General features: G+C 40.5%; 1 protein-coding gene across 10 annotated transcripts in view; it reads right to left on the bottom strand.

Moving 5' to 3' along the window:
- Positions 1 to 13,550, bottom strand: part of LOC131233525 (putative ion channel POLLUX-like 2) — a 99,465-nt gene that overhangs the window by 14,035 nt on the left and 71,880 nt on the right. For all 10 annotated transcript variants that reach the window (XM_058230271.1, XM_058230272.1, XM_058230280.1 and 7 more), the window contains 3 exons: positions 11,999 to 12,146; positions 2,854 to 2,930; positions 2,683 to 2,763 (listed from right to left, as the gene is read on the bottom strand). In XM_058230271.1, the coding sequence (XP_058086254.1) occupies positions 2,683 to 2,763; positions 2,854 to 2,930; positions 11,999 to 12,146 (306 nt within the window). The remainder of the gene's footprint in view (positions 1 to 2,682; positions 2,764 to 2,853; positions 2,931 to 11,998; positions 12,147 to 13,550) is intronic.

A 13,550-nucleotide genomic window follows, 5' to 3' on the forward strand; every position in this document is an offset into this window, starting at 1 on the left:
GCACCACTGTTTAAGTGATGCTGTGAGTGCTTGGTATATATTTTGGTTGTTTTACAGATAGAAACTTGATACATCCACACAATTACATGATAAAATACATCATTACAAAAATATTAGTTTTGAAAGCACATAATATAGGAAACATATCTGGATCAGTGTCTTAAATAGCATATACCATGTAATGTAGCGTTCACCCTTTGAAGTATGAGGAGTAAGTTGCATACCATTTAGCATAACTTCTATATTTCTAATTAAAATTATAAGGCAAAGAGTAAAATATAAAGATAAAAATAGCAATGGAACTGATTTAATACTGTTGCTCATATTATTTCACTAAAATCATTTAAAACACTGACTAGCTTTTAGTGAAAAACAGCATAATGTAACAAATTATTCAATTATTTTACTGTTTTAGTGAAAAATAGCATGTACCGTAAGCTATGAAGCGTGTAGTGTAGGTTACGTAGAGTGTAGCGTACACTACGTAGAGTGCAACATAGCTCATAGTGTATGCTATGTAGGATGTAGTGTACAGTGTATACTACATGCGATTTGCGCTACTATTATGCGCTGCATAGAGTGGAAGCTTAGCACCAACAGGTAATAAGATGTGGGAAAGTAGAATTAAGATAATTTTGTCATGTGCAACGGAGACCAAGAACTGTGCCAGTTAGAAGGACCGAGTTGGTACAAGTTGAAGGCTATAGAAGGGCAAGGGGAAGGCCCAAACGATGTTGATGGAGCTAGTAAGAAAAGACCGGATGACCTATGGTCTAACTGAAGGTATGGCCCTTGATTGAGTGGGATGGCAGAACAGGATTCATGTAGCCGACCTCAATTAATTAGGGCAAGTCTCAGATGATGAAGACGACGACGACGATGACGATGTAGTGCAGAGTCTACACTTTACGATACATAGCATACACTATTTAAAACACCTACACTTTACGATACATAGCATACACTATTTAAAACACCTGCACTTTACGATACAAAGCATACACTATTTAAAACACTGATCTGGATAGAAAATATATTGATAGCAAACATATAGTATATAAATTATACCAAAAGACAACAAAAATAGATTGAGATTTTTCCTGTGACCTGTGCTGTGCCACTGTATCTGAAATGCATCCAATGTGCACACATCTATGACACAACAAACAAAAGAATAAAGAACTGTCCTTGTTACATAGATTATAGTCTTAATGATGTACTGGGATGTTGGAATTCTTTGGAAATACTTGCTAGTCAGACATTTTAACCTTGAATAACATAGTTGGAATATGTGAGTGGGGTGCAACAGAAATCAAAACAGCTAGGACAGCAACTAGGGGACACTAGTAAAAAAGAAAACAGCAAGGGGTATTGGTTTTTTAATCTATTGGGATGTTGGAAGTCTCTAGAAACTTGTGTGGCTGGTATTATGGACATTTGAACCTCACATAAAGCAGTTGGAGTACATGAGTAACTGAAACAGCAAGGCAATCAGATTGAAAAAGAGAAACTCAATAGAAGAACGCCGTTTGGGAAGTTAGCATCAGAGTAATAACTATGCCACAACATTATCATGAAGTGATAGTTATTATGGACTTTTTATGACGCCAACTTCATTTATCAGGGCCAATGGATGAGACCTCTCAAATACTCAGTGTTGAATTTTTTATGCCTACTTGCTTATGGGTTTTGTTAACTTTATCTTTCATTTTATGGCTATGAATCTATAGAGGATCTCATATAATGTATGAATGTGTAAATTTGTGCTGGACTATTTTTGGTCCTATTTACATAGGGAGGTTTGGGAATGTTTAGTGGGTAGAGAATCTGATGGTACTTTAGGTATCCTCTAATTTGCTTCTTTTGGGGATTAAGTATCATATCTAGCAAATGGACCTTATCAACTAAGTTCTCTTTACTTGTGTGCATACACATAGTGAATGGTGCTATCTCTTCTATGTGCCATGGAATCTGAATAGCGTGCGTGCATGCCTCTCCTACCAAGGTTCTACGAATGGGCCTCGAAATTTGAATTTCAAATTTCAAACTCATGGCTAGGTGTATTAAGAATCATGTAGGTGTATCAGATCTGGTAATGAGTCTGTATGAATATGCTTGTAAAACTGAAATTAAGTTTTATGTTCTATCATTTTCTATTTGGCACTTTGTGTTAGAGACACCAAACCAGGAGAGAGGGTTCCTTCTTGCTCAGCAAGTTTGGGTGGGGCTGCTCATTGGATTCGATATGGGGCATGAAAGGATTCGGCTAGCACAATTGTTTTCAAGTTGCAAATACACCACTTTGTTCTTAGGTTTCCAAATTTGGGGATCTCAAGGCAGTACAGTAGTGCACATGATTTGGATGCTTGGATGGTACTGAGCTATTTCAATACTTTGACAGACTGCCTTGTCCATTTCCACTACCAGTCAAACTGACAATTTGTCATTTTCCATGTCCCTCTGACCATGCCATCTTGAGATGATGTGTTAGTCATTCCTAAAATTCTAATGTTTCTGTATTACTCAAACATCGACAAATGAACATCAGCAATGGAGGATTACATTATGAGTTCCAAAACATTCCTCTTCTACGTTGTTGGTCTCATGGTACCATACTAATGTCTACTTTATAGAACTATGGAAGATACATATTTCATGGCCAGATATCTCAATCCTTCATACCTTGTCCGTTTGCTCTAGTACTTCGTCATCATTTGGATGGAAGTATACCTTACCACATCTATAAATACCACAAACCACTGCCTGTAATGAAAAACAAGTTAGAAGAGTGATTGTTTTGATGAAAGAATATAGATGACTTACAAGAAATGTTTGTCTTGAGGAGATCCTCACCTCTTGAAATCCGCGTCTTACATTCTTATACTTTAATCCTGCTAGATTAGGAAAGTTGTGAAGGTTGAATACATCTTCTGCAGAAAAGGAATATTAAACTATTAGAAATCCCAAATAATATTACTGATCACAAATATCTACACAAAAATGGCGACTTCTAGTGGAAGGTGACCTGATAACTGAATTCAAAGGAGTAAACATTAATACAGTGATTCATATGGAAACCATGTTTTGCTGAAGATCTCATACATAAGACTGCTGTCGGAAAATGATTATGATGGTTTAACATACAAATAGGCAAAAGACAAAAAATTACATGATAACAGGACGATGAAGCATGATGATGCAGGACATGAAAATTTAAATATGCTATGCAAGAGTTCAGGTTTTAGATCATACTAGTTCAGAAACAATCATACAAAATTCCACATCCCACAAAAAAGTCAAGCATTCAACAAGAGGAATCTATGCAGGTCCAGGCCTACAGATGTTAGGGCTGGATCAATTAAAGTTATAGACCAAACAATGCTCAAAGGAGAGTAAAGTCATCCACACATGCATAGAAATAGTTCCCCAATCCAAGGGATTCACGAGTTTCAATTCGAGGAATCCTAGGGTTAGAAAAAAGGGGTAAGAAATTGGAATTTAAGACGATTTAGGGTTAGGGTTAAGGGAATCAGGTAAGAGAAGAGTGAAAGAGAGGAAAGAGTGAACCCAAAGACAGCCCCGCATGCGGATAGTAGGCCAAGCCTGACGCACGTGCACAGAGGGCTGTCCGCATGTGCGTGGGGCCTATGAACCCAAAAACCCCCTCCTTGGGGCTGGTCGGCTACGGTTGGGCTACAAACCCTCCAAGTTTCGGCCCGATCCGACGTACGGTCCGTGCGTGGTGCTCCGTCGAAGTTTCAGCCCTCCTGCAGGGCCAGATTCCAGAATTCTGCTGTATAGAAGGAATGACTGCAAAATAATAATGGATTTGCAGGTGGAATGATTGTAGGAGAAGAAAAATATGGATGGTAGAAGGTGGGGGCGAATCGGGATGAGTGTGGCTTCGCACCACGGTAGTAGCCCTTCAAAGAAGAGAGAGTTTCGCACCCAATTAGGCTTTCACAACTCAGAGAAGAGCAGGAAAATGCAGAAATTTTATTCAATCTTCAATAAGAAAAAGACTACAAGGCATGCCTATTTATAATAAAATCCTATACTCCAAAACTCGCGCCATATGCGCAACCTATTACTTAGAGACGAAATAACCTCAAATAACAACTAATCAAAGTAAACTAAACCGTCCATAACGTTCCTAATAACAATAATAACCAAAACTCAAAGTACTAGATCGTTTGGAATAGTGGGCCACGATCATGAGAACCCACGGTGGGATTCACATGATGATCGAGTCTACTCCAAGGAACCAAAACGCAGTCCTCTAACTAAGAGGCCCTCCTTGGACGTCGTCATTGATCCAGATCGATGGTGGGGCCCTCCTCCTTGCGTACGTGTGTAGGGGGGTGCGTGTGCACATGATGTCCCCATCAACTCTCCCCGGCTGCAAAGATTTCGCCACTGGCGAAACAAAACTCCTGAACCGCTCCAAGATGTAAGGATCAAGTCTCTGAAGCTCCTTCTCAGTGAGCCACGTACTGTCTGAAGCTGGGCGTGACTTCCATTTAACCAAGAACTTTTGAAACTCGCCGTCAGACGTTGATACTATCTGATGGTCCAGAATATCCTTCATTTCCTCTCTGAGTGTGGGAAGGGTAGGTATGGGAGGAAGAGGTTAGGAAGAAGTGTCGGGAAGAGGCCATGGATCAGGGGACAGGTCTGGGGAATCGGGATGGTTGGGCGAAAGGCCAGACAATGTATCAGTGGTCTCCTGAAAAGCAACTAGATCCTCCACATTGAATGTGGAACTAATTCCCATGGAAGGTCGAAGATCTACCACATACGCATTGAGACCATTTCGTTTTATAATTTTAAATGGTCCAAGGCTACGCGCGTGTAATTTACGAACAACCCCTTGAGGGTACCGCTCAGGCCTAATGCAGACCATCACAGAATCCCCTACATTGAAGTCCTTGAAACGTTTATGCTGGTCTGCAGAAAATTCGAAATGTTCATTACTAGTAGTGATCTTTCGCCTGATTTCTTGATGCAATGAATGAATGTGATGCGCAAAGGACTCTGCAGACTCTGATGGCCTATAGGACAGTGACATAGGGACAAGATCAATAGGCTTCCTAGGCTTATAACCAGTAACGACTTCAAAAAGACTTAGACCTGTGGACCTATTGACAGAACTATTAAACGAAATTCGGCTATAGGTAGTACGGTGTCCCATGTCTTGGTGTGCTTCCCCACTAAACATCTGAACAAACTCCCTAGGCTCCTATTGACCACCTCAGTCTGACCATCAGTCTAAGGGTGGTAGACAGAAGAAAATTGGAGCTTAGTATTCATCATGTGTCATAGTGTCTTCCAAAAGTAATTCATGAATCGCACGTCACGGTCATACATTATGATTTTTGGTAACCCATGCAGTTTGACGACCTTACTAAAGAACAACTTGGCAACATGAGATGCGTCGGAGGTCTTAGAATAAGGAATGATCATTTTAGAAAAACGGTCCACAACAACAAATATAGAGTCGCGTTTCCAAATAGTCTTAGGGAGTGCAAGCACGAAATCCATACTGATGTCTTGGCCAAGGGATGAATGGAACTGGCAAAGGTGTGTACAATCCTGTATTTTGCTTTTTCCACTTTGCCAGTTGACAAGTACGACATTGCCCTATAATTTTGGGCACGTCTCGCTTGAGGCTTAGCCAATGAAACCTATCCTCCATTAGGGCAATGGTCTTGTCTCGACCGAAATGACCCGCGACCCCTTCTAAATGTAACTCCCAGACAAGAAAATCGCGGAGGGAGGTGCGAGGTATGCACAAACGGTCACTCCTGAACAAATATCCGTCTAAAATCAAGTACTTACTGCTAGCTCCTGACGGACTCTCTAACAACGATGCGTACACAACTCCAAAATCTGGATACTCAGAATAATCTTCTTTAATGCGCTCGAGGCCCGTGACTTCAACGCTCATGGAATTGAGTAACGCGACTCGACGACTCAATGTGTTGGCAGACTTATTCTCTACACCGGGCTTGTGCTTAAGCACAAAAGTGTACTCTTGAAGGAATTGCACCCACTTGGCGTGCCTAGGGTTTAATTTCTTCTGAAAGTTCAGATATCTCAAAGCCTCATGATCTGAGAACAAGAAGAATTCTTGTGGCAATAGGTAATGACGCCAGTGGTGTAGTGATTGCACTACCGCATAGAACTCTTTGTCATAGGTGGAATATTTTTATTTCGCCTCATTCAGTTTCTCACTAAAAAAGGCGATAGGGTGTCCTTCCTGACTAAGTATTCCTCCTATGCCGACTCCTGACGCGTCACATGCGACTTCAAAAACTTTCAAAAAATCTGGAAGTCGCGTGACTAGAGCTTCGGTCATCCTGACTTTTATCTCCTTGAAGGCCTTTGAGGCTGCCTTTGTCCATTAAAACTCTCCATTTTTTATACAATCCGTGATGGGAGCCATAATGGAACTAAAGCCTCGAATGAACTGCCTATATAAGGTGGCTAAGCCGTAAAAGCTGCGCACCTTGTGAATATTGCGGGGTTCAGGCCAATTGACGATGGCCTTGACCTTCTTAGGATCCGCCGATATGCCCTCAGTTGACACAACAAAACCTAAGAAGATAACACTATCAGACAAAAACACACACTTCTTTAGGTTGGCATACAATTTCTCAGCTCTAAGGATTCCACAAACCTGCCTCAAATGGTTGAAGTGTTGTTCCTTGGTCATGATATAAATCAAGATATTATCAAAGTATACAACCAGGAACTTCCCCATGAAGGGCCTCAACACTTGGGTCATCACACGCATGAAAGTGCTTGGGGCGTTAGTCAGCCCAAAAGGCATAACTAGTCACTCGTATAGCCTATCCTTCGTCTTAAAGGCCGTCTTCCACTCATCATTAGGGTGTACACGGATTTGGTGATAACCACTTTTGAGGTCAATTTTCAAGAAGATAGTAGCATTGGCCCTCATATCCAACATGTCATCAAGATGCGGTACGGGAAACCGATACTTGATTGTGATTTTGTTGATGACCCTATTATCAACAGACATCCTCCACGTGCCATCCTTTTTAGGTGTAAGAAGGGCGGGCACGGCACATGGGCTCATGCTCTCTCAAATGAAACCCTTTTCTAGGAGCTCATCAATCTATCTCTTCAACTCCATATGCTCCTTTGGGTTCATTCTGTAATGAGAGAGGTTTGGTAGAGTCGCTCCAGGGGCTAAATTAATGGCGTGTTGTATAAAGCTCATCCAGTAGATCCGCAGGAAAGACGTTACGAAACTCATCCACTACCGGAATAGCCTCAGTGGCTAACTCTACACTAGCCTCTGGTGTGCACTTTCCCTAGCCACTAGGGCGTATGCTATCGAGTCCGCCTCAGTCTCTCACTAAAAGTCCTTGGCATTTAGAATATGGAGAGCCTTAGACTTGGACTTCGATTCCTTCAATTCTTTTGAGCCGCTCACACCAGTCTGTGTGGTGGACTCGTTTCCAGTTGTGTTCTTGGGTGGAAGTGGATTTAGATTGACCTTCTTGCCCTCAAACCAGAATGTACACACATTTGAACAACCAAATATGGTAACATCCATGGGAACAACATCGCACCAGAGTGTCTTTATATGATCCAAACTGAATAGGAACAAGACAACGGTGCGAGACTGGAATGGAAGTCTTATCAACCCAAGACACTCTATAGCGTTGAGGATGGGCTTCGAGCTTCAAGCCTAAATGGCTCACCATACCAATTGATGCCACATTGGCACAACTACCACCATCCACGATTATCTCGCAACTCTTATCCCCACACTTTGCATAGGTATAGAAGATCGTGTTGCGGCGCCAATCGTTGGTATTCTTTGCTTAGGAAAAGGCGCAACGCAACAATTGCCAGTGTTGCAGACTCTTGCGCTCCCTCTTCCTCATCACTAGGGGTTTCTGCTGGCTCATATTCTTCCTCTTCACCGTTACTTTCCGGGGGCACTACTTCTACTTACCCATCAATAAAGAGCACCTTGGTGCTCTCTTTAGTGCTGCACTGGTGGGCAAAGTGACCAAATCCCTGACACTTAAAATACCTAGTTGCTCCACTTCTACGTGAGTTAGACCCGATAACCTCTTAACCCTTGTCATCCTTGGGCCTGGACTGAGAACTATTAGAAGGTTTGTTTTGGTATCCAGTGCTAGGCTTGGCTCCAGAAGGGTTGACCATAGCGCTAGAATCGCAAAACTCGAACCGCCTTCCCACAAATACTTTGAGGTATTACTCGACTTCCAACACTATTTGATACATCTGTTCAAGAGTGTCTATGTCCTTGGCAAGCAACTCTCTCCTAATATCATAACGAAGGTCCGTCTTAAATTGAGCAAGGGTGAGTATGGGGTCCACATCAACTTCACAACAAGTCAAGTACTATTCGAACTTCTCAATGTATTCAGCAACACTCATGGAACCCCGTCGAAGGGACTGCCATTCCTCAACCAACCTCAAGTGATAAAAAAACGGGAGGTATTTCTCTTAAAGAGTTTTTTTCATTTCTCCCCAATGGACTATTGGGAGCTTCCTCGCTCTTTCTTTCTTTCGCTCTATAGTAGCCCAAAACCTCTTTGCTTGGCCCACAAGCTTCATCTTGGCGAATCGGACTCGATGAGCGTCCGACATGTCATACCCACTCAAAATAGTGGTCCATATCTGCCAACCAATCTAGAAACGCTTTAGGGTCCAAGTGGCCATCAAACGTGGGGGCATCTACTCTAACTCCTTTAAGAAGTTGCACATCGGGGTCAGAGTGGTCTTGATGTCCCTCACGGGGTGGGTGTACGGGTGTGCACCTAAAACCGATTCCTTAGCTACCTCCATTCTTTGGTCTATCCTCCTAACCACCTACCTGAGATTGGGCATCTTCCACAATAGTAGGGTTTGCTTGGCGGAGGTCTCTAGTTGGGTAACACGCACAGTAGGTTGATCCAAGTGTCGGTCAATACGTTGTTCCAAGCACTTACCCAAAGACTCAAACTGCTGGGTCATTTTGTTCATTGATTTTTGCAATTGCTCCATGTTTAGTGTAGGGTGTAAGCCAAAGCCACGACCTGTACGTGTAGGCATACAACCACTAACTCAACTAAAAGACCTTCTAATACGACTATATGTGTCTAAAAGGGACTAGATGATCCTATGAGACTTTATATGAGGGAAACTACACAACGCTACTAAAATTCAGCAATACAGCTATCAAAATAAAGGGATAACAGAAAATTTCAGCAATGTGAATTGCTAACTTTCTGATAACAGAAATTTCAGCAGCTTATATCAGGAATTATAGACCTCTAAACAGCTCTATATGATGAGACTTGATGCATAATGGATAAAAATAAACTAAATCCTAAACATGCAATGCATTCCCCTATAAAAACCTTGTGCTCTGATACCAAATTTGATGCAAGACATGAAAATTTAAATATGCTATTCAAGAGTTCAGACTTTAGATCATACTAGTTCAGAAACAATCACACAAAATTCCACATCCCACAAAAAAGTCAAGCATTCAACAAGGGGAATCTATGTGGGTCCAGGCCTACACATGCTAAGGCTGGATCAATTAAAGTTATTGACCAAACAATGCTCAAAGGAGAGTAAAGTCATCCACACATGCACAAAAATAGTTTCCAAATCCAAAGGATTCACAAGTTTCAATTCGGGGAACCCTAGGATTAGAAAAAAGGGACAAGAAATTAGAATTTAAGACGATCTAGGGTTAGGGTTAAGGGAATCAGGTAAGAGAGGAGTGAAAGGGAGGAAAGAGTGAACCTGAAGACAGCCCGCGCATGTGGACAACAGGCTAGGCCTAATGCACGTGTGCAGAGGGCTGTCTGCACATGCGTGGGGCCCACGAACCCAAAAATTCCCTCCTTGGGGCTGGTCGACTAGGGTTGGGCTACAAACCCTCCAAGCTTCGGCCCGATCCGACATACGGTCCGTGCGTGATGCTCCGTCGAAGTTTCAACCTTCCTCCAGGTCCAGATTCCAGAATTCTGCTGTAGAGAAGGAACGGTTGCAAAATAATGATGGATTTGCAGGTGAAATGATTGTAGGAGAAGAGAAATATGGATGGTAGAAGGTGGGGGTGAATTGAGATGGGTGTGGCTTCGCACCACGGTAGTTGCCCTTCGAAGAAGGGAGTTTCGCACCCAATTAGGCTTTCACAACTCAGAGAGGAGCAGGAAAATGCAGAAATTTTATTCAATCTTCAATAAAAAAAAGAGTATAAGGCGTGCCTATTTATAATAAAATCCTATACTCCAAAACTCGCGCCATGTGCGCAACCTATTACTTAGAAATGAAGTAACCACAAATAACAACTAATCAAAATAATCTAAACCGTCCATGATGTTCCTAATAGCAATAATAACCAAAACTCAAAGTACTAGATCGTTTGGAATAGTAGGCCACGATCATGAAAACCCATGGCGGGATTCACATGACGATCGGGTCCACTCCAAGGAACCAAAATACAGTCCTCTAACTAGGAAGCCCTCCTTGGATGTCGTCATCGATTCGGATCGATGGTGGGGCCCTCCTTGCGTACGTGCGTAGGGGGGCGTGTGTGTGCGCGTGATGTCCCCATCACATGAGTATTGGGAAATCAAGTGCACATGTATACATGAGAATGTCATGATTAGTGCATAAATGAACATAAGTGGTGATATTTGACAATTTGTTAGAGCTTCTAAGTGGAGAACTCTGATCCAAACTTGAACATATCAATCAAGATCACAAGTGAAGCAAGTTAGGAACCCTTCGACAAGCAAGTGAAAGAATTGTTTAAGAAGGTCACCCACAACTCACAAACCTTTTTCCAACAAAGTTCCACAAGAATTCCACCAAGATAATTGGGAAAGCACCACACAACAAACACCATTCTGCTTGTCATTGACACGCTGAATCATACTTCTAGCACCTAGTTTTCTCCATAAAAAACAAGTGATTGGACTGGTATTCTCTGAATTGTCCGTCAGCCCTAGACTAAAGGTACTTTGAATACTAGTCTAATGAGAAGCAACTCCATTTGCCAGTAGCCCGAGATAGGAGCATGGCTTTAAATATCCGTAATGCGTTGACTAGTACGACAATATTGTATCCATATTGGCTCAATACGATATGTAAGACAGTCATAAGGCCCCATGGAAGAAAAATGGGCCGTATCAGCTTGCATCAATAAAGAATGAAGAAGAAAGTTGGATTAGCAGACCAATTTTCATATCATTAAAGAAAAATTCAAGCAAAGGAAATGTTTCCTTATATTGAATGAATAGAATGGTGACAAAAGTATAGCATTATAGGCTTCCCAAGTCTATCTAAGAAGATTCTAGAAATCTTCTACTCAAGCTTATCTAGAGATATCCTAAAGATCTTCTCAAGTTGATCTAAAAAATTCACGTAAATAACCCTAACACTCTCATAGTACATACAAATCACAAGAAAACCCTCTCATAAATTAAACCACAATTTATTGACAACACCTACTTCAAAAAAAAAAAAAAGAAAAGAAAAAAAAAAGAAAAATAAAAGAAAAGAAAAGAAAAAAGAGAGAGACAAGAAAAAAAGAAGCAAATTAACCAAATACAAAAGTGAACTAGGAACACCTTTATTACCAACCCATGAAAAACATACAACGATATATTTAAAGACTCAACCAATGATATTCAGCCTGCCTTACCAATCATCCAAGTATTGAAGATGACTTATATTAAGTTTCCAATTGCAAGTGTTAATAAAATTGTTGAGGAAACTATTGTTCCAATAGTATCCCGGAGTGATTCATTACGCATATTCCTCAAAAGATTCTATTAATGCTTTAACTTCACAAGCAAAAGTGAATCCATTAGAGAAATTGACAAGCAAAACCATACATCTTATGAAACCCATTCCATTTTTGGTGTCATGAAGGAAAAACATGGAGAGAAGAAAATAGCATCCTGCAGTGCTTGTAGTGGAGTATGGGCAGTACTCTGATAATTAAGCAGATGTCTGTAGATTTTTATTAGCCCCTTTTGCCGAGAGCACTGGACAAATAACTTGGAAGCAACATTTTCAACTGGTTCCACCTTCAAGCCTGAGATTGATTTCAAAAGCTCACATGTACTGGTGTTTGCAACCTGTAGGAATATCAAATGAAATAACTGTGAGCCATTTAATCAATAAATAGAATGTCCAAGGCCCCAAATCATGCAAAACCAGTTGGCAACTGCATTACTTCTATAATGTTTTTGTATGCTTTAATTTTGTCTAGTTCTTGCCACGACAGTGCAAATATGGTGAATCAATAAGCATGTTATAATTAGCCTTACAGTATTTTTCATATTGCTAATCCTTATTCAAGAATTGATTATTTTCCATCCATAACAAATATGCGTACTTAGGTAGAAGCATTGTTCGGAGAATCCCCGATATTATCCGTATCTCCAGCTCAGCGATACCAATAACACTGGTAGTATCAGAAATTTCAGGTATCAATGATGTATCGCTAAGTATCACCAATGTATCACCAATATTTTCAACTGTGTAAATTCCAAATGTTACTTGTATCGTCAACATATCGCCAATATTTCTGACTGTGTAAATTCCAAGTGTCACTTGTATCGTCAATATATTGCCAATATTTTTTACTGTGTAAATTCTAGGAATCGCTTGTATTGCCAGTGTATTGGTGATATTTCGATACTATCACCAATGTATCGATATCGCCAAAAATATGTTTATTAAAATTTTTTTTAAAAAAAATCAATTTTTTATGGGCATATGCTTATATGCAGTGTTCAAATTGTCGATAATAATTTCAATAATACTGCGATATATTGCTATCGCAACATGGGCGATATCAAGACTACCCTCTTTCATTTCCTTTCTAGTTGTCAATGATTTTTTGGCGAAATATTAATTTTTTTTATGGGCGTATGCTTGTATGCAATGTTCAAATTGTCAAGAATAATATCCATAATATTGCAATATATTGCCATCGCAACATGGGCGATCTTGAGACCACAGTCTTTCGTTTCCTTTCCAATTGTCAATGATTTTTTGGCAAAACATTGTGTTGTCAATATTCTGAGATATTGATGGATATTTGGATGTAAGGTTGGATGGGTAGATGGGATGGTTGGACTGATTTCTTACAACAACACATGCTTTTAGGCCCCCATTAAATGTAAACTCATTATGTATGTAGTCTTTTTGCAATTTTTTTATTCTTAAATATGAAAAAATGTGTATTTTAGCATCTCCTAAAGCTTCATTGAAAAATTCTACCATTTTCACCCATGTTTCCCCGCATTTCCAGTTATGGGCGACATTGATATTGTTTCTATATCCCCGGCCAAAGAAACTTGTAGCAATACTGACACTTCAAACATTGGGTAGAAGATTGAAAATTTTCTACCTCTAAGGAATCATGACTTTTGGACTATTCAGCACATTACTAGGTAATGCAAGAAAGGCAAAGAGAGACATTTCCCGGTCATACAAGATAATTGTGCCTATCAAGTAGAAAAATATACATGAAT

The sequence above is a fragment of the Magnolia sinica genome, chromosome 18 (assembly GCF_029962835.1).
Source record: "Magnolia sinica isolate HGM2019 chromosome 18, MsV1, whole genome shotgun sequence".
In the NCBI taxonomy this organism is placed as follows: domain Eukaryota; kingdom Viridiplantae; phylum Streptophyta; class Magnoliopsida; order Magnoliales; family Magnoliaceae; genus Magnolia; species Magnolia sinica.